The sequence below is a fragment of the Varanus komodoensis genome, unplaced genomic scaffold, assembly GCF_004798865.1.
Source record: "Varanus komodoensis strain SLA01 unplaced genomic scaffold, ASM479886v1 scaffold19, whole genome shotgun sequence".
Lineage (NCBI taxonomy): Eukaryota > Metazoa > Chordata > Lepidosauria > Squamata > Varanidae > Varanus > Varanus komodoensis.
In genome coordinates this window covers 9,575,856-9,593,984 of record NW_025335550.1, presented here as the reverse complement: position 1 = coordinate 9,593,984, position 18,129 = coordinate 9,575,856, and the positions used below count along the sequence as shown (strand labels likewise).

Sequence of the window (18,129 nt, the reverse complement as noted above, 5' to 3'; positions counted from 1 at the left end):
GGACAGAAGGCATCCACCCTGGGGAAGCTAAGCAAGCCTGTGGCTGGTCTGAGCTTGGAGGGGAGACCACTGGGACGGCAAGTCACCACCTCGAGTCCCACCTGGGGAGAAAGGTGGGCTAGAAAACATTAAAAAATATTAGAATTGGGCTTTTAAAAAAATCACACGCACACAAGCACAGGTTTGGGGTGCACCCAAGTTTGTGACCCCGGGACCATTAACAGCAACCAACATCACCACACAAAAGCCACAAGCTGAAACATCTTCCAAGAGGAAGCAGCAAGAGACGGCAGGCAGGCAGGCAAAAGGCGTGTGAAGGGCACGCATGCGCAGCGAGCCGAACGTCCTTTTCTAGCAGCAAAGAGAACAGAAGAACAGTTGCATTCAACAGTCACTTCCGGATTTGATTTGGCTGCCACTAGAGGGGTAGTGGCAGATTTTTCAAACGCAGGGAGCAGGGGGAGGAAAGTGGAGCCGCTCCGGTTTCCAGACCCCTATGCTATTTCCTCCCATTGGTCGCTTCCCGAGATTGGAGATGGAAACGAGATCAGTTTTCGGTGCGTCGTACAGGTGCCCCCGTTGTACGGTTGCGCCCGCCTTCTCCGCAGCCCGCGAGGCTCCGCGCTCGGCGCATGCGCCGTCGTCCGCGCCAGTCCCCTCCGCCTCCCCCGGGGGCCGGGCCTGAGGCCGCGCGACGAGGCGCATGCGCGGCGCTGGCTTCGCGAGCTCGGCTCCTCGCAGCAGAGCTTCCTCACGCGGCCGCTCCGCCTCGCCCGCCTCCGTTCTCTCGGCGGGCCCCGCGCGGACGGGCTCCCCATCCGGGGTGCGCCAGGCCCCGGCATGCGACGCCGCCCCGGCCGCCGCCATCGCCACCCGCGAGCCGCCGTCGGCGGAGCCCTGAAGCAGCCGGAGCGAGGTGAGCCTCCGTAGGGCGCTGCGGCCGGGGGCGGAGCTTCGCGGGGCGCGCCGCAGGCCACGCCCAGGCCACGCCCTCCCCTTCCGTGCAGCCCTGCCTGGCTCCGCCCCGCCGGGCCACGCCTCCCGCTCGCCAAGCCCCGCCCCAGCAGCGGCGCCCCTTTCCTGTGCCTCTCCCAGCCCCGGGGCAGCGCGGTGTAGTGGTTAGAGCAGCGGAGAACCCTCGCCCTTTTCCAACCTGGCATACTCCAGGGGCTTTGGATTGCAGATCCCATCATCCCCAGCTAGCAGGGCCTGTGCGCACGGGTGTTGGGAGCTGTAGTCCGAGGGTGTCCCATCGGAGAAGGCCCGATGAATGTTGGACTTAAACCAGGAAGGAGCTGAGGATGCACAAGGGTTGCACACTGTGTGCGTGTGCGTATGCGAGAGAGAGCCCTTTCCTATCTGATCCAACCTCACAGGGTTGTAGTGTGGATAAAGGGGGACATGTGCAGGTGGGAAGAGAGAGTCTACCTTTCCTGTCTTGAGCTTCCTGGGATTCAAACATACCTTTCAAATGTTAACCTGCTGTTCGGCTTTGCCGGATTGACCCCAAGGAGCCCAAGGTGATGGGATGGTTCTGGAGTCCCACCCCCCTTTTGGGCTTCATGATCGCCCTGGGAAGCTTCAGGACAGAGTGTGGACTTGATCTGCATTCTTGCCGTCCTGCCCTTTCCAACTCTTTCACCACACCTGTTGGGCATCGTGCCTCCTGTCACCCCACCTGCATGCTCCCCTCTTCTCCTGTCATCAGCCCCACTCTCCTTCACTCCTTGCCCTACACTCCCATGTACATCCAATCAACACCACCCCAAGCTGAAGCGCTTCCATGCTGAAACAACAACACTAGATAACATACGAGTCAGAAAAAAGGATTCTGCTTTTGCTTTTCCCCTGATTTCTGGGGTGTTGTTGATTATCAAGGTGGCTTTTTGTTGCCACATGTTTGTATTTAAACACGTGAGCCCCCTCCTGAGTCCGAATGGGTATAGTCTCAGCACACGCTTACCACCTCAGTGAGAAAAAGGCCCTCGTCTCTGTGTGCGCATCGGGATTTCCCCATCATGCAAGATAATCCCAGCACCACTTATATACAAGTTTCAGTGCTCCCTTCCCTTGCACTGGCTCGGGAAAGCGATGCGGCCAGTCCTTAGACACCAGGATCACATTTCCAGCCATCCCAGCTCCCAGCGCCTGCAAATAACAGGGGTAGGTCTTTCTCCAGCAATGCCATTGCTATTTGCGGGAGATAAACGCATTTGAATTAGTGCAGCGACAGGGTTCGCAGGATCGTGCGAGTGACCCGTCAGCTGCGAAGCATTGGAGGCTTGCAGGACAGGGCAAGCTGCACCAGCAAGGGGAGTCACGGAATTCCCCCAACATGTGTGGTGGGAAAATAGGCCACCGTGGATTGTTTCCCCCTGCAGGAATGTGCAAGCAGGCCTAGCGTCCGAGACAGCTGTTTTGTCGAGACATCTGCACAATCTCAACTAAAATAATTTCATTCACCTTGTATTGAAGGGGGGGGGATAATGGTGAGATCCAGGAAGCGATGCTTTGCTGGCCGCTTTCTTTGCAGCAGAGAAACTAAGGAACACTGTCATTGATTTGTTAATGAGTTTCAACACGAAGGCATCACTTGCCAAGCCTTTTCATACTGAGTCGGGCTAGGATGGTCTATCAAGCCAGTGCTGTCAACTCCGACTGGCAGTGAATCTTCAGGGCATGATGCAGAGAGAGCTCCTTTGCAGCCCAGTGATCTCTGATCCTTTTTCCCCCCCTGCCAGGGACCGAATCGGGGATCATCTGTACCTAAAGCATGTGTTCTGTTGAGCGTCTCCATTGCCTCTCCACTGATACCACTGCTCAAGACCATCTTTCTCTTCAAGACGCTGTGATCTGAGATGATTTAAGAAACTAAACAGAGTAAGCATTGACCATCATTTGGGGGGATCGGCATCCCAAAGTGCTTAGCCCTTGGGCTTGTGTTAAAGTTACTGAAATAACGATTCAGCGCCGTTTGAATGTCCAGAGTCTGAATGCAAGGGAGTGGAGCAACTTTGCCGGAAGATACAACGCCTTTTGGTTTTTTGGGAGATGGAAGCGCCGTAAGCAATTCCTCCAGGGAAACTTTTCTGCAGAAGAGTCGCGTAAACGTTGCGCTGTTTGAAGACCTTTATCTGAGGAGCTGAATGCACAAGCTGTTAAAGCTTGAGATGAAATTAACTGGGGGTGGAGAGTCTTCCGCAGCAAAGTTTCGTAAGCTGACAAAGGTTAGAATGACATGCTGAGCTGTGCTTTCACTTGAGCTTTGATAGCTCCTGCATGTACCACAAAGAAGCTCAAGTTCTTTCTGGTGTTGTATAAAGCTGTTGGTGAGCCTGTGAATCCAGATCGTCCGATGTTTTCTTCTCTGATTGGACTGGCTTTGCAGAGTTTCACGCAGATGTCCTTTTCCAAGGACTAAGTACATGGACTTTCCGCAGGCCACTGGGTGAACGACATGGATCTATCTGATTCTGCATGGCTCTTCCGTTCTGTGCAAGTTTAGATAGGAACTGGTGCATGCTGGGAATTGTAGGCTTCCCCCTTCAAAAACAACAACAAAGGATTCTGCCCTAAGTCTTGCTAATTGGAGATAACAGGAACTGAATGTAGAACCTATTATATGCAAAGCATTAACTGTATTACTGGGCTGCAGCATCTCTCAAGTGCATTTAGCAATCCAGTAAGTGGCTTTCAAAAGAAAGGATAGATTGCTGGGTGTACCTGGCAGGTGTTTCAGTGAAAGCGATCATTGGAGGTATTTATGGTTGCAAAGGGGCTGGGTTAGATTTCGGAGACATTCTTGGGCTGCATTAAAGTGGTGGGTGAGGCCAGAAGCAAAAGTGGTTGGGCCCAAAATACCAACAGAACAGGAAAGGCGTTTCAGTCTTCCGGAAGCGGGGAAAGACTGTGCAAGAGACGAAAAACCAGCCAATGCCTGCTGGCTGAGAGAAAGGGGGCAGAGCCAGTGGGAGGGGGCCTGGACCGAGGTCCAAGGAGGGGCAGATTTGGCCCTTGGGCTGAGGCCCTGTGCTGAAGGAGACAAGCAGCATCACTGGGCTTGCTTGGTAAGCCTGACCAGAGGCAGAAGGTGCTCGGGGCAACGTGCCGGGAAGACATCCATGGTGACCCATTTAGAAGCACTGCAAGGATGCTGCAGCTTGCCCTTTGCCCGTATTCATGCTCGTAAAGTCGCGGCCTGCGAGGTGCGTCTGTCTCTCAGATTGTGGCGGCTCTTAACCAGGCCCTTGGTGTGGGCCAGGCTGCTCTTGGGGGGCCCGCAGGATTCCCCAGACCTCTTCCCCTTTGCAGCTAGAACCTCTCCCACTCCCCACTTGTGAGTAGGGGGTGCCCACTGGAAAGGACTGGGGTGGGGAGGTTTCAGGGAAGTCAGAATGGTGTTGCATTTGAGTCAGCCTTTGGAATTGTCCTGGAGACAAGTTCCAACACGGATAAGTTCCTTTCCGAGTCAAGCTGGCCCCTGAGTTTTCTACCACTTGACATTTCCAAGCAGTCTTCAAAGACAGGCCCACGCACAATATCTGCTTGTGTTTCCCAGTTGCAAAATCGCTCGTCGGACAAGGACTCTGGAGGCAAGGGCGGGAAGGACAGCTGGGCACCAGAATGGAGCAGACGGGCAGGACAAATGGCCTGAACGTGACATTTCCCGAAACAGCTGATGGCCAATAAATGCCTATCATTAACAGCCATCTCTGTTCAGAAAAATGAAACACCTGCCTCTCTCTCCTTTTTCCTGGAGGTTCAGCATTTTATCCAGAGACCGAGGAGAAATGTAGACATTTGAACTTGATCGGGGCAGCAGAGGTCAGACTGGAAGTGCCATCCGAATGAGCACGCGTCCTTCAGACGCAGCCGCCCTTCCGTCACAGAGAGTCTCGCTTCTCTCCGGGGTGCATAACGATTGTGACTAATGAGTGATCTTGCCCTGTCTGTGTAGGTTACATCAAATATGACTACGTGCATCTTAGAAGCCCAAAGGAACAGCAAGATGTCAACCTAACACTCGCACTCCCTGTCAGGTATGTGTTTGCGCTGGATGCTTTGCGCAGCCTGTCCCCAGAGGCGCGTGGTGGTTCACAAACAGAAGCAAAAGCGCTCGGGTGCCCTTTTGGGCCCAGGTTCAAACATTAACAGATAAAGCACTAGGCAACCCTTCCCTGCTCTCTGAGCTAACGTGGCTTGAACTCGGAAGGAAGGAGAGTTGCTCAGCAGCACTTCCAAGCCACCCGGGGAGCGTCCGAAGCGGACACAACGTTCGCCTGAGCCGGTTTCGGTCTGGGGGCTGGATTTGTACGGCAACTGCCACACACAAATGACTTCGGTCTTTTTAGTCAGTCTTCTGCTGCAGTTTGCTTTTCGCCATTAGGTCTTTCCTTTCAGGAGAGATGCACCCAAAAAGCCATCCATTGGAAATGTGTGTAGTTCCTAAAGATGTTAACTCAGTTGACCTTCCTGCGCTTGCATCCTGAACTGGGTTCAGTTGAACAGTTTGTACTGCTAGAAATTTCTAGGCTTCTGGATTTTATCCTAGCCGTGTTCTGCTCTGGATCTTGCGAGCTGGACCTATGTCTTTTTACTGCACAAGTTACTGAGAAAGCTCCCCCTTAAAGCTGTCTTAGAAATATTTAATCATAAAAATAATGCAAACAAGCAGAAGTTCCTGCTTAAAAACTTGCATCTGCATTAGGTGGCTTCCTTTTCTGCTTCAGTTCCACCCCCTCATGCAGTGCTGGGGTGATAGTACTGGCCTACCTTTCAAGGTTGTTGTCAGAATTACAGGAAGAGAATATGCATGAAGTCCTTAAAAGGAAGTACTTTAAGTGCTACGTATATCTTGACTCTGACCTGCACTTTGTCACACCGCAGAAGGCTCAGTGGCTCACGGCCTTACAGTTGACTGCAAGAGGCCCTTGTAATCTATCGGTGAGAGGCGTAGTTCGAGAGCAGTGCTTTGGGAGTGGTGATTGTGTAAGTTCTGTGCCTCCGTGCAGTGCTAACGCAAGTGATTGCTTTTCTACTGTAACGTTTGAAAGACTTTCTCGACATCCTGCAAATCGAGCCCACTTAGGCGCTCTTCGCAGCCCTGCCAATAGCAAATTATGTAGTACATTTTCAAAAACAAGATGCAAAGTTTTGCTGCAGAGAGCTGCTGGGTGGATTAAAGTTGGAAATGTGTGCAGTAAATGGAAGTGACTCTCTCCCCTGCTTTTATGATGTTGTCATTTGTAGTTAGATCATAATGTCAGTGCTTTGTGCTTGCAACATTGAACTTAATATCCGGGCAGAGGGTGCAGACAGAATGCTAAGCTATGGTTAGACCCCGGCTTGTAACCCTCGTCTACACTCTAGCGCTGAGTGCTTGTGCAGAAGGATGGATCCAAATGTTTGTTTGTACTAAATAAATAGCGTACCCTTTGAATGAAGCAACAAATTATAGTTTGTCTCAAAACAAGATGAGTTGCAAAGAGAAGTGACTCCTTGCTGCTGATTTGTGTCACACCAAACTCTGGCTGATGTGTCGGAACAAGCCAGGTTTCTAGCAAAATGTGGGCAGAAGGTACACTGGGATATACTGGTAGCTCTCTGGGTAACATGCAGCAGAAGAGTTTGTGCCTTCCAGTTGTCTAATAATAGCAACCTCTAAAAAGCTCTGCACCCTTCTTGCCTCGGGTTGTGAAGAAGAATGTTTGGAGGAGAAACGAGGAGTGCATTTATGTTTGAAAGTGCTTGTGGGTTTGGTTTTTGGCACTGATTCTTAAGCTTGGAGGAGCCCCAGGCTAATTCTCAGTACATGCCCACTTCTCTGAGTGACCATATTGGAACTGGCTTCGGTGGGTTGCTTGCTGGTTTTCGTAATAACAAACAAACAAACAGGAATACTCCACTCTTTGTTTCTGCAAGTCACTTAATCCCAAATCGTCGTTTTCTGGCACTGCAAAGGCTTGGCTTAGACCGCACAGATGTTAATAATTTTGCAAGAGCGCTTTCCTTTTCTGTCCCAAGGCCTGGATGTATTTGCACCTCACCTTTCTGTCCAGAAAAACGGCACTCGGTGTGGGGGGTGATCATAAACAAAACTGGATTCAGCCAGTAATAGAGCCAGCGCATTTAGACTCAAGAGTAACAGGAGAAAAGGAGAATCACTGGGGAAGCATCCGACCTTAATATAGGACCTTCCCCCTTAGCAACACTGCCGGGCTCTGTGTAGATCCCCTGACCTTTTTCTGAGAAAGTGCCTAACTAGACGTTACCAGAAATTCAGACTTCCCGCTGAAACAACTCCTCCCTTCCCTTTTCCCCCCTCTGTGGCCCTTCGGTCAGCATTCCTTGGCCCGGAGCTCACACATGCCCGCATCCGAGGTGGGCTGCAGGAGTGTGGCTTGATCCGGGGTGGACTTGCAGGCGTGAGAAGGCCAAGAGCAGGGGTTTCGGGATCAGCACGGTCCCTAAGGCGCTCGGGAAGGCTTCAGGCCAGCTTGTAAGAATGAGGAAGAGGCTTGTGGGCTGATGCAGGGACCTCTGCATCGGGCCAGGGCTTCTTGAAGTGAGCGCCTCTCGTTGGCCGCTAGCTCTGCGAGGAACCTGCCGTGCCTGCCCTGTGCAGAGCAGCCTGGGAACCAGCCCCGGCTTTTTCAGAGCACGTGCACTGAACGCTTGGGAACGAGCTTCTGATGAACGCACGGGCGCAGCCCCAGTGGTGGCAAGATGATTGTGCGACCGTCCGGCCCAGGAGACATTGCTGTCCCTACCTCAGCAGCGCCTAACTAAGCCCAACACGTGTACTTTGTGGGCTTGAGGTGTGCCGCAGCCGTCCCCAGCCTGGCACCCTGCAGCTGGCTGGAAAATTATGGCAAATACAGTGCAGCACATCTGGAAGGCACCTGGCTGAGGAAGACTGCTCCATAGCTGACCCAAAGCCCGGCACGGTGGTCCTGTGAGCCAGCACGTGGCTCAGTATATGCCACATCCACGTCCTTCCTGGCATACCGTGTAGCAGTAAGGAGAATGGCTTTGCAAGAGCAGCTAGCACTCCTGCTTTCGTGCACAGGCACCTTCCCCCAAAAGCAAAATCCCATGTTTTGGTCCATTTGGAGGGTGTGGGTTTTGTGTGCGTGTCTGTTTAAATTGGGGTGACTCTCTCATGCTGCACGAAGGAGAGACCCCCAGCCTGGCTCGGGAGCGGCATCAGGATTGCTGGCTGCAGGAAAGGGGTGCTTGTCTTTCAGGGACCCAAGGGAGCCACCTGCTTGGATGTCAGCAGATCAATGCCGTGCTTTCAGGTCGCTCTCTGCCATGGCCCTTAATAGCACCGGATCAATAGGGATTTCAAGACTGAAAGCGCTTCTAGGGTTTCGTGCTATTCCTGGCTCTTTTGGGGTTATGCTGGAGAGCGTTCCTCGTGCTTTGGCTTTCTGTACAGCTCGCTTGAAGGCTCTTCTCCTGGTGCCATCATGGTTTAATGAGGCGATATGCGACTAAAGAAAGCTCGTTATCGCGCCACCGAAGACATCAAATTCAGCTCAGCGAAGCCCGGCATCCTTAAGCAAAGCCATACAGGGGAAAAGCTTCGAGTGCTGGGGAAGAGCTGTGCTGTTGTCTAGCCAGGCAAAGCAAAACTAACAGGATAGCTACACCTCAGATCTTTTTTCTTATTTAAAGATTCTGTTTTTCCCGTTTTAATGTGAATTATGGCAGCGCCTTGTCAAAATGAACCTAGTTTGAATGGAAATCAGGACTTAGTGCAAATAAACATGCTTTAGTATACACCTGCAATATCGTAAACCTGGATAATGAACACTGTTGGGTTGTTGTGCCATTCGTGTGAACGTTCCTTTAGTGTACACAAGAAGATACGGGTCCCTGCCCCAAGAGGCTTACAGTCTGGAAGCAGGCACAAGGAAGGCAACCAAGAAGTGGAGGGAAATGGAAACAAGGGAAGAGACTGCAGTCACTAGAAGCTTGTGCCGAAGGTATTGCAGAAAAGTCAGCTTTGGGGAAAGGATTTGAAGGATGGACGAGAGAGGACCTCACGGAGGTGTTTGGGAGGGTGTCCCAGGGTTGCCCAGGATCTGGGAAGCAACAGCGCCCTGCACCCCATGCAGATTGTCCCCTGATTGCGTGGGCGATCTTGTACTCGGCATTGCTGTGCCCTCCAATTACCTGTCGTGGCTGCAGGCCCCCCCTCCTGCTGAGTCACCGTGTAAATCGAGACACGTTTTTGCTGCGTGTGCTCCGGCAACAGCGTCTGCTTGCCAGCACCGCGTGGGATCGATGGCTCCCGCTCTGCTCTCACATCTGCACAGAAGTGAATTTTGAATGTGTGATCTGGGTAGAAGAATTTGTTCCGCACTCCTGGACACGCAAAACACTTGTCCTGATTCATGCTCTTGCCGTCTTACTGCTGTCTTGTAAGGAAGGCCTAAAGATTTGCCCCTTTGGCAGAGGAGTGAGGTGACCGGGGGTGGGGGGGGGTCCCTGAGTGACAATGGTCTCGCCATCCCTGCACTGTCCTTAGCATATGCAACGGGACCTCCCTAAATGCCATATAACTCATGCTGATCCGTACTGGGGCAAGAACCCTTCCTCCAGCCCCCGGAACCCTAAAACAAATAGGTTAGTTCCTAGAGAAAGGTATTTAAGATCAGTTTCAGGTTTTGCCTGCTTACTGTGGAATAAATCCCTTTAAATTTAATAGGGATTGCTTCTGAGTAAACACCCACGGACTGGCTCCAAAATCTTTTACTGAGGCTTGGAGCCAATACCGTCATCTGGGTTTGGGAACACCTTTGCTCAAAGGATAAAGCCACATTGCACAGGTCTGTTTTCCTTGCCGTTTGCAAACACGCTAAAGCAGCAAGACGGGGCCGAGGAAAGTAGGCCCTGCAAGCCTCGCCGTCCGTTTGGGGGGTCCTGAACACCACGAGCCAGGGAGCTTTCCTGCTAAGCAGTGGCTGTACTTAGGGGCACCCAGCAGCCTTGGCACCGGCTAATGATCTCTAAATAGGTTCACTCAGAAGAAAGTCTTGTGCAGGTCCTTGGGACACGCTCCCGAGCAAACGAGTGTCAGGAGCGTGGCAGCAGGAAAGGTTGAAAATTAGAGACCTTTCAGGGGAAAGAAGTGGGGAACTCTGGGGTGCAGAATAAGATATGCACTGGGGAAAGAGAACGGCGAGGCGGTTGAAAGAGGAAGGACCAGAGAGGCCTGTTTGTGCGGAAGGAGATGGGAGTTGGGGTCACAGGCTTGCCGCAGATGTGGGCGGTTTGGAGCCAAGAGAATTCCGTGGAGTGTTTCAAAACGGAGTTAAAGAAGAAGATTGGTGCAGGCTTCCCTGAAGGAGAAAACGGCCCTGCCGTGAGTCACACCTGAGTGAAACACGTTTCTTCACGTAGTGATGAAGTCCTCTATCGCATTACTAACACAGTGTAGACGTTGTCCTCAGAGTACCTCGGGATGTGGCCCGGTGGGCACTGGGCTAGCAGCCTCCATGCAGCCAGGGCACGTCTCTCTGTAAGAGAGGACCGGGAGAGGAAAACCACGAGCATCTCGGTTTGGCAGAAAGGCTGTTCGGGAACTGTCCGTGGCTTTGCAGAAGTTCTGCCCCTTGGAAGAGGCATGCTAGGGGTGCGAGCTCCACAGAGGAAGCCCCGCTTCCGTGCCGTGCTGCTCGGCCGCGCCGGCTGCTGTCGAGGCCCTGGTGCACGCTGCCCTCTCGTTCTTCGTCCTCAGGGCCAGTCCAGGAAACCATGCAGTCATCTGGGCATCGGTTCCGTGACGTCGAGCATCACCCGCTGCTTGCTGAGAACGACAACTATGACTCCTTGCCGTCGGAGTCCGACGCGGCCGAGCGAGTCTGGTTCATCCGCGACGGATGCGGGATGGTGTGCGCGCTGATGACGTGGCTCCTCGTCGTCTACGCGGACTTCGTGGTGGTGTTCGTCATGCTGCTCCCTTCCAAAGACTTCTGGTACTCCTTCATCAACGGGGTGCTTTTCAACTGCTTGGCGGTGCTCGCCCTGTCCTCCCACCTGCGGACGATGCTGACTGATCCCGTGAGTAGAAGCACTTCCCGTCTCTGGGGCTGCCCCTGGGCACACGGTGCTACGCAGGACCGGGAATTCTTCCCAGTGGGAATCGTTGGGCACCTTGGTAGCATAGAAGGGAGCAGGATCTGCTGGCAAAGCAGAGGCGCACGAGGCTGGTTCTGTCCCAGTGGTGAAACGCCAGCAGGGCCTATCGTGTCGCCTTCTCGGCCTTGCCTAGAACAGGCGTGTTGAACCCTTCCAGCCCAAGGCCGAGCGCCATTTCAGGGGCCACATGCGGCGCTGTGTAGGGCCAAAACTGAAAGGCAGCTGGGCCAACATACTTGATCAGAAAGGTTTTGCTACCAGGAACTGTGCCCTCTCCAGGTGGGGCAAGGTATTACACATGGGGCCCTGCACCTGCAAGCCGCTCGCTGTGCTCACAGGCATCACACCCAGCTCCACCACTCGCATCTCCCCAGAAGACTCTCAGCGCATCTGCTCCTTCCGCCTTAAGGTTCTTCGCCAAAACCCTCCTTTTGCATAAAACATTTGGTCCCTGACTGCTGTGTTGATCTAGTCCCATTCGCATGCATTCATCTCCTTGTTTTCCTTTTCCTTCGCCAAAACAAATCCTCCAAGTTCTTAGGGTGAATATTTGGCGCATATTATTATTCCCCAAACTCGCGTGTGTGCTGTTAACACAGTGGAAATAAATGCCAGCGTTCCCAGTAACGGGGCCTTGTCTGTCTGCCTGTCTGCCTTTTCTCTGCTCCGTGCCTTAGGGGGCCGTTCCCAAAGGAAACGCCACAAAAGAATACATGGAGAGCTTGCAGCTGAAGCCGGGAGAGGTGATCTACAAGTGTCCGAAGTGCTGCAGCATCAAACCAGAGCGTGCGCATCATTGCAGGTTCGTTCCCTGGCAGCCTTTGCGTCGCCTTCGGCTGAAAAATCCAGGGGTCCCAAGGCACGTGATGTGAAAAAGAGCAGTTGCGCTGTCATCTGCGTGCGCTTTTGTAATACAGAGACCTCTGTGTGTGTCTGAGAGAAATGGAACGAGCTGGTAATGTGATGCCTGGCTTTGTGCTCCCCGCACTGAAATGCAGCCCCTGAGAGGTTCAGAAAAGAAATTTGGACCCCGGAAAAGGAGGCTCAGCATCCTGGGCTTGGCCCGTCCCCGCTCTGCAGCGCCATCCCAACTGCCTGGCTTGGGATTCTGCGCGGCTGCTGTGGGGGACACGGATGCACAGCCGTGAATGCAGAGAGCCTTGTCATGTTTGTGCCGTCCGGCCCCGGCGGCTCCTGAAGCCTCGGTGCACCGTTGGCACAAATACCTGGAAGTGTGCGTTGTTGCTGCTTCCCCGAACTGAGCACTGCAGCATGACTTGGGTTGCACGTGCTTGGCCGCCGGCGGCGCGCAAGCAAAAGGCAAGGTCATCCCTTCTGAGCAGCGTCCCTTTTGTTCGAGCGAGCTGAGCCGAACCAGAGACAGAAGGCGCGGCTGTCACCCAGGAGCCAGCTGGCTTTTCTGAGCGCGGCCGCCTCTTCGTCGGCCCAAATCTCTTGGTACCTCTCCATTCTCCTCTGACAATCCATCTGAATGCTTGAGATCTTGGCGAAGCTTTGTGAAGGCAAAATGCTCGGTCCTTCTCAAAGCGAGGCGAGGGCCAAGAGGACGACGGTTGTGGGTTTTGTTTTGCAAAATGTGCCACTTGAAAGCCCCTTTAAAAGCCAAGTGGCTCCCGTTCTCAGATGCGGAAGAGGCCGAGGCTGTCTGTGTTTTCTGCAGAATACTTTTTATCAGAAGTGCAAATGGGAGCGGCTTTCCTACGAAATTATCGGGAAGTTTTGCCATTTCCATTAGAAGAGGCGCTTTAATTGAAGTAGCAACATTGGCCTGTCTTACTCAGTGATGAAGTCCTTGTATTATAAGTGGCCCAAATTGAATTTTGTGGCTGCAGTCCATTAGGCATCTCTGCATAAGCCTTGTGACAGCAGCAGTGCTGGTTCTGTGAGTCCTTGGACAGTTACAGTAGTTGGCCTTCACCGTTGCAGAAGAAATGTAGTGGTTGTTGCTCTGGTTCCTCCTTGGAAAAGAATCTCTGGAACATTTTGGCCAGTTGGTCTAGTGGCTAAGAGCACGGGCCTGGGATTCGGGCGATCCGGGTTCTAGTCCCTACGCAGCCGAGCGACTACCTGGGTAACTTTGGGCCAGTGCGTTTTTCTGCCACCCAGAAAAGGCATAGGCTTAAATATGCTTCTCCTCTTTACCAGCATTTGCAAGCGATGCATCCGGAAGATGGATCATCACTGTCCGTGGGTGAATAACTGCGTGGGCGAAAGGAACCAGAGGTTTTTTGTGCTTTTTACTGTGAGTAAGACGTGTTTGCGATCAATCTAGAGAAATAAAAGTCTAGCTGATGGATTTGGGAGCTTGAATTTGTGCATCAGGATATGCAGTAAAGGGCGCAGACCAACGCCGAGTACCCATTGGGCGTGTGGTCCAGTTTTTCCTGTGATGTGGCATCAGTCCCGTTGGCAGTGGTGTGAGTTTCTTTTCTTTTCTTATTTTATTTAAACTTTTATATCCTTTCCTATACATAGAAGTCTCCGAATGCCAGGCCAGACACAGTCTGGGAACCTTAGGGAATTCCGAAAGGACCTGGGGATGGGACAGGCGCTCAGATCTTAAACTGGGTTTTCCACGACTCCACTTCTATGAGTGCTTGGGCCAGCCACATCATGTGTACACACACACACACACACACACTCCCAATCGTGAGCACGCACGGTTCTAGGTGACATACCTGGCAAAGGGGCGCACGCCTTATAAAGCTGACTTCCATCTTCTCCTCTCCCTTCCAGATGTACATAGCTCTGATTTCAGCTCATGCCCTCATCCTGTGTGGGTTTCAGTTTTTCTCCTGTGTGCGAGGACAGTGGATCGGTAAGCAGACGCCTGTGCCTCGGGTGTTTGGCCGCTTTTCGGGATCTCTAGGTGGGCTTTGCCCCCACTTCCGCAACTGGAACCAAGATACAGGTTGCTACCAAAGCAGGGTTATGGCTTTATGTGGGTGAGGCAAGAATTGTAGCAAGACGGGCCGATCGTGAGGTCAGCTTGTGTATCTCTCCCACGCCGCAACATGCAGGGCTTGGGCTCTGTTGTGAATAACGGCCCTCCTCAGTAGTGGCAGGGCAGAACCTCCAGATGTTTGTTTGGCAATCGCCGCAGGCTCTACCGAGCATGCCCCATGGCAAGGGGTTGTGGGAGTTACCAGCCAACATGTCTGGCCGGCAGCAGGCACCCTACCTGTTTAAAGAAGAGGCATGTGGACACCCGAAGCCACTTCACACGCGAAGGCTTGTTCCTCGCTGGGAGACATTTGTGCGAAGGGGCAGCTCTGGGCGGAAGCAGGCGGCTTTTCCACATGCAGTCGGTCCTTAAACCTCCCCAGCAATGGAAGTTTATGCCTGGACTGGCTGCGGGGCATCCCGAATTCAGGCTCATTCCCTCTCTCTTGCAGAATGCAGTGACTTTTCCCCACCTGTGACTGTGATCCTGCTGATATTCTTGTGCCTTGAGGGTTTTCTGTTTCTTACGTTCACCGCGGTCATGTTTGGCACTCAGATCCACTCGATATGCAATGATGAAACGGTAAGAGTCTCTGTGTGGGTTTGTGTTTCTACCCTTCCCTTTCTCCATCTGGAGAGCCTTCATGGCTGGATTTGCATGCCTTCCCCACAGAATGCTGAGATGTTGATTCTTGGCTGCCGTTGTCCCTGAATTACATAGCTTCTGTTTTGAAGTATCAGTCTGCCTCTCTGTCTGTATTTTACAGGAGATTGAAAGACTGAAGAGCGAGAAACCCACTTGGGAACGGAGGCTACGCTGGGAAGGAATGAAATCGGTCTTTGGCGGCCAGCCTTCTCTGCTATGGATAAATCCTTTTGCTGGATTTCGAATTAGACAGCTGGTGCTAAGAGCCAAGAAAGGTGGTCCAGAGTTTTCTGTTTGAGCCTGCCCAATCATGCTGGAACTTGCAAAAAAAAAAAAAAAAAAAGTAGTATATTGTATTTATTTTGGGCACCAGCAAAAGAGAGGGAAAGAAAGCTGCCACCTGTGACCAGTGAAGATTGACCCACATGAACCATTTTGCTTGTAGCAAGCAGAATTTTATACATTTATAGTCACAGACATCTCATTAACTCTCAGAAGTGTAAACTGGATATACTCCCGCACATAGTTTTTGAGCAAGAGAAGCAAACAGATCCAAGGAGGGTGGATCGTCACACTAAAGAAGCCAAACTATCGTCTTTACTACTGTAACTTATTCTTTTAGAGGATTAATTGTGCATTTATTTTTGTCAACCCCCTTCTCTTTGACGTGTGTGTGCTTTTTTTTAAAGAGTTGATCTGTGCTGTTTCATGAAACTGTGTGCCAAGAAGGCACAGTTGTCAATTATGACACAAATGCTGGAAATGATTACCAAAAGCAATCCATTTCATCCTGATACTTATCAGGCGACCATTAAGGACCCCCATCATGTAACATTTTTTCTTTGTCTTGAGATCCCTCTGAGCTGTATCTCTGCATGTGAATATCTCTACGGGCCCATGATTTATGGCATAACCAAAAACATAAAGTTAACCCGTGTCCGGAATTTCCTTCTTCTCACTAGATGCCTTTTTAGGATTAAATTTAGGATGCTAAATATGCCGCGGTCATTTGGCAGTGCCATATCCCGCCCCCAGATATTTGTGCCAGTTTGCTGGTCATAATCGCTTCAGGAACTCATTTTCTGCCACAGTGGTGCATCTGAGGACGGCTTTTTGTCTTTATGCAAGGGAAAAGTGGGACCAACGACAGAAGATCCCGTGAAATGAATGTGTTGATGGTTGGAAGTCCAGCCCCCAAAATCTCTGTTGCTTTTCGTCTGTCCTTGCAGAAATTGGTTGCAAAATAGGCCTGCAGGACCCAGGGCAGAACCAGGGAACTTGCTATTCCAAGTGAGAATGTTTTTGTCATTATACTCCCCCAATTCTTCAAGAGACGTGTAGTTCGCCAAGCGAACTTGCACCCAGATCCAGGCGTGCCGTTTGGAGATCAGTCATGCTGATTCCAGACAGCCTTCAATGCCGGTGCGTCACTCTCCACTTGAGCACACCAGTGTCTGTGCATAGAGACCTCCACAGAGGCGCTTCTGAGTGTGTGAACTGGCCCCTCCTGAAGTGGCTGCTGGGAAGGCAGGACGGCTCAGTAGACATCAGAGCTCCCACACAGGCCGGGAGCGCTCAAGAGGGACCATGAGTGTGTGTCGCATTGTGCCGCCTGTGATTCTCGACATCTCCTTGGAGCCGTGCCAGCCTGACCGCGTTGTTTCATCGCAGCGGCATTTGTTTGCCATTACAAACGGAAAGCTGCTCGCTGCAGGCACAACTGCTCCCGAGCTGCTCGAACGAGTTGCGTAAAAGCAGTTTTCTGGCCCCGTGTAGCAAGAAGCCGCCGCATGCTTCTCTCTGAAATCTGAGAGTACTGAATTCTCTAAATAGAATAAGCTCAAAATAATCCCAAATTGGTCTGTTCCTTTGTTTTTCCCATCCTCCGTTCCTTTAATGTCACCCAATAATTCAGCATCGGGGAGACAATCTAAATTTTGAGCCTGCCTTTGCCTTGGCTAAAAAAAATCTTCCTGTGTTTAAATTTGCCTTAAATATATCGGGGCCAAGGTTTTGCTTCCAAGCTTAAGGACACGTTCACCCCAACATCTCCCACACCTGGAGAGCGACTCCATTCCGTGCTTAGAAAATGGCAGGAGAATTTCCATGATAAAAGCAGGCTAGGAAACTTGACCTCATGTGCTTTTCTTTTCTCTTCATGAAAGCCCCCTTTTGAATTCCAGCCCACACGTTAATTCAGCCTTCAACAGAAGTTTAAATTTTCCTGTAATTCCCTGCAACTGTATGACTTGTAGGGGGCCAGGAGTACAGACTGGTTGCAGCAAGAGTCCTCCAAATTCACTCGCCTACACAGAGGTGCATCATCACAGTCTGTTCTCAACTGTGGTTCTTGCGTACGCATGTGAATGTTCACAGCTCTTTTGGGGCCATGCAGCAAGCTGATGAATGAAATTTGACGCGGATGCCTAAAAATATGCAGTGAGTTCAAGGAGATCCTTTCCTGTTTCTGTTTCGCACCTTCGCCTCATTGGGGAACCGGTTATATCTGCCTTTATCACAAGAACCTTCTTATGTACGCCATTTGATGAAGTGTAACCTCTGGAACTCGGCAAACCCCCCTTAAAGCAGCTGACCCGTGTGTGACTTAGCAAGTGTGTGTGGTGTGCGTATGAAAATGGAGTATCTTGGCTTTTCCGATCCTTATTCTGTTGTAACTTTTTTAAAAATGTAAAATAAAGTAACCAAAAGAAGGCTTGTTGGGCATTCAACTTCATGGTGAGGAAGAGGATGGAGCAAGAGGGCGATGCTTTGAATGCACGAGCAGCAGCACCCGGCACCTTCGTAAGTGGGTGGACAGAGCCCGCTTGAGGCCTGGGGGAGCTGGAGGCCATCAGGAGAGGTGGTCTGGGCCAGATGAACCACCGCTTTGTGCTGCTGTCGCTTTTAGAATATTCCTTTGCCCAAGGACAGGAGGCTGCCGATGTGTGCTTGCGCCAGGCTTAATATCCAGCGAACGTATCTGGTAGCTCGCAAGGTTTGCCTTTCTCATTCCTCTCTTGTCCACCAAGGGGGCTTCACAGGAGAGCAGCAGACCGCGAGATCTGTGGGGATTCATGCATCCCCTCTGTTCCCACCCCTAACAGTGACCCTCTTCGAGAATAGTGGTAGACAAGTACAGAAGGCCCCCCTCTTGGTGGCTAGGATTAAATTTAGGGCGTTCGCTGGGGAATGCACTGGAACACGTGCAGCCACAGAGCCATGAGAAATAATTCATCGTGTCTTCAGACACTGGAGATGGCTTTATTTAGTCCATATGGCTAATAGGCTTGCCATGCCCTGCTGCCAGTGAGACAGATCTATCCTAGACTTTCACGGGCTACCTTTCCTTAGGTATGCATTTAGACTGTCAT

The 18,129-nt window shown here is 51.8% G+C and overlaps 1 protein-coding gene across 2 annotated transcripts; it reads left to right on the top strand.

The window, feature by feature from the left end:
- The first annotated feature begins 838 nt into the window (after positions 1–838).
- On the top strand, positions 839–17,471 carry ZDHHC7 (zinc finger DHHC-type palmitoyltransferase 7). Of its 2 annotated transcripts, XM_044427915.1 has the most exons (9): positions 839–916; positions 2,742–2,880; positions 4,958–5,039; positions 10,748–11,070; positions 11,826–11,950; positions 13,315–13,411; positions 13,906–13,987; positions 14,565–14,695; positions 14,880–17,471. In XM_044427915.1, exons 4-9 carry the CDS (start codon positions 10,765–10,767, stop codon positions 15,054–15,056), a joined length of 918 nt encoding a protein of 305 aa, XP_044283850.1. In that variant the 5' UTR covers positions 839–916; positions 2,742–2,880; positions 4,958–5,039; positions 10,748–10,764; the 3' UTR covers positions 15,057–17,471. The 2 variants fall into 2 exon arrangements, with proteins under 2 accessions (XP_044283850.1, XP_044283851.1); XM_044427916.1 differs by lacking the exons at positions 839–916; positions 2,742–2,880 and adding an exon at positions 2,925–3,227.
- Positions 17,472–18,129: the final 658 nt, after the last annotated feature.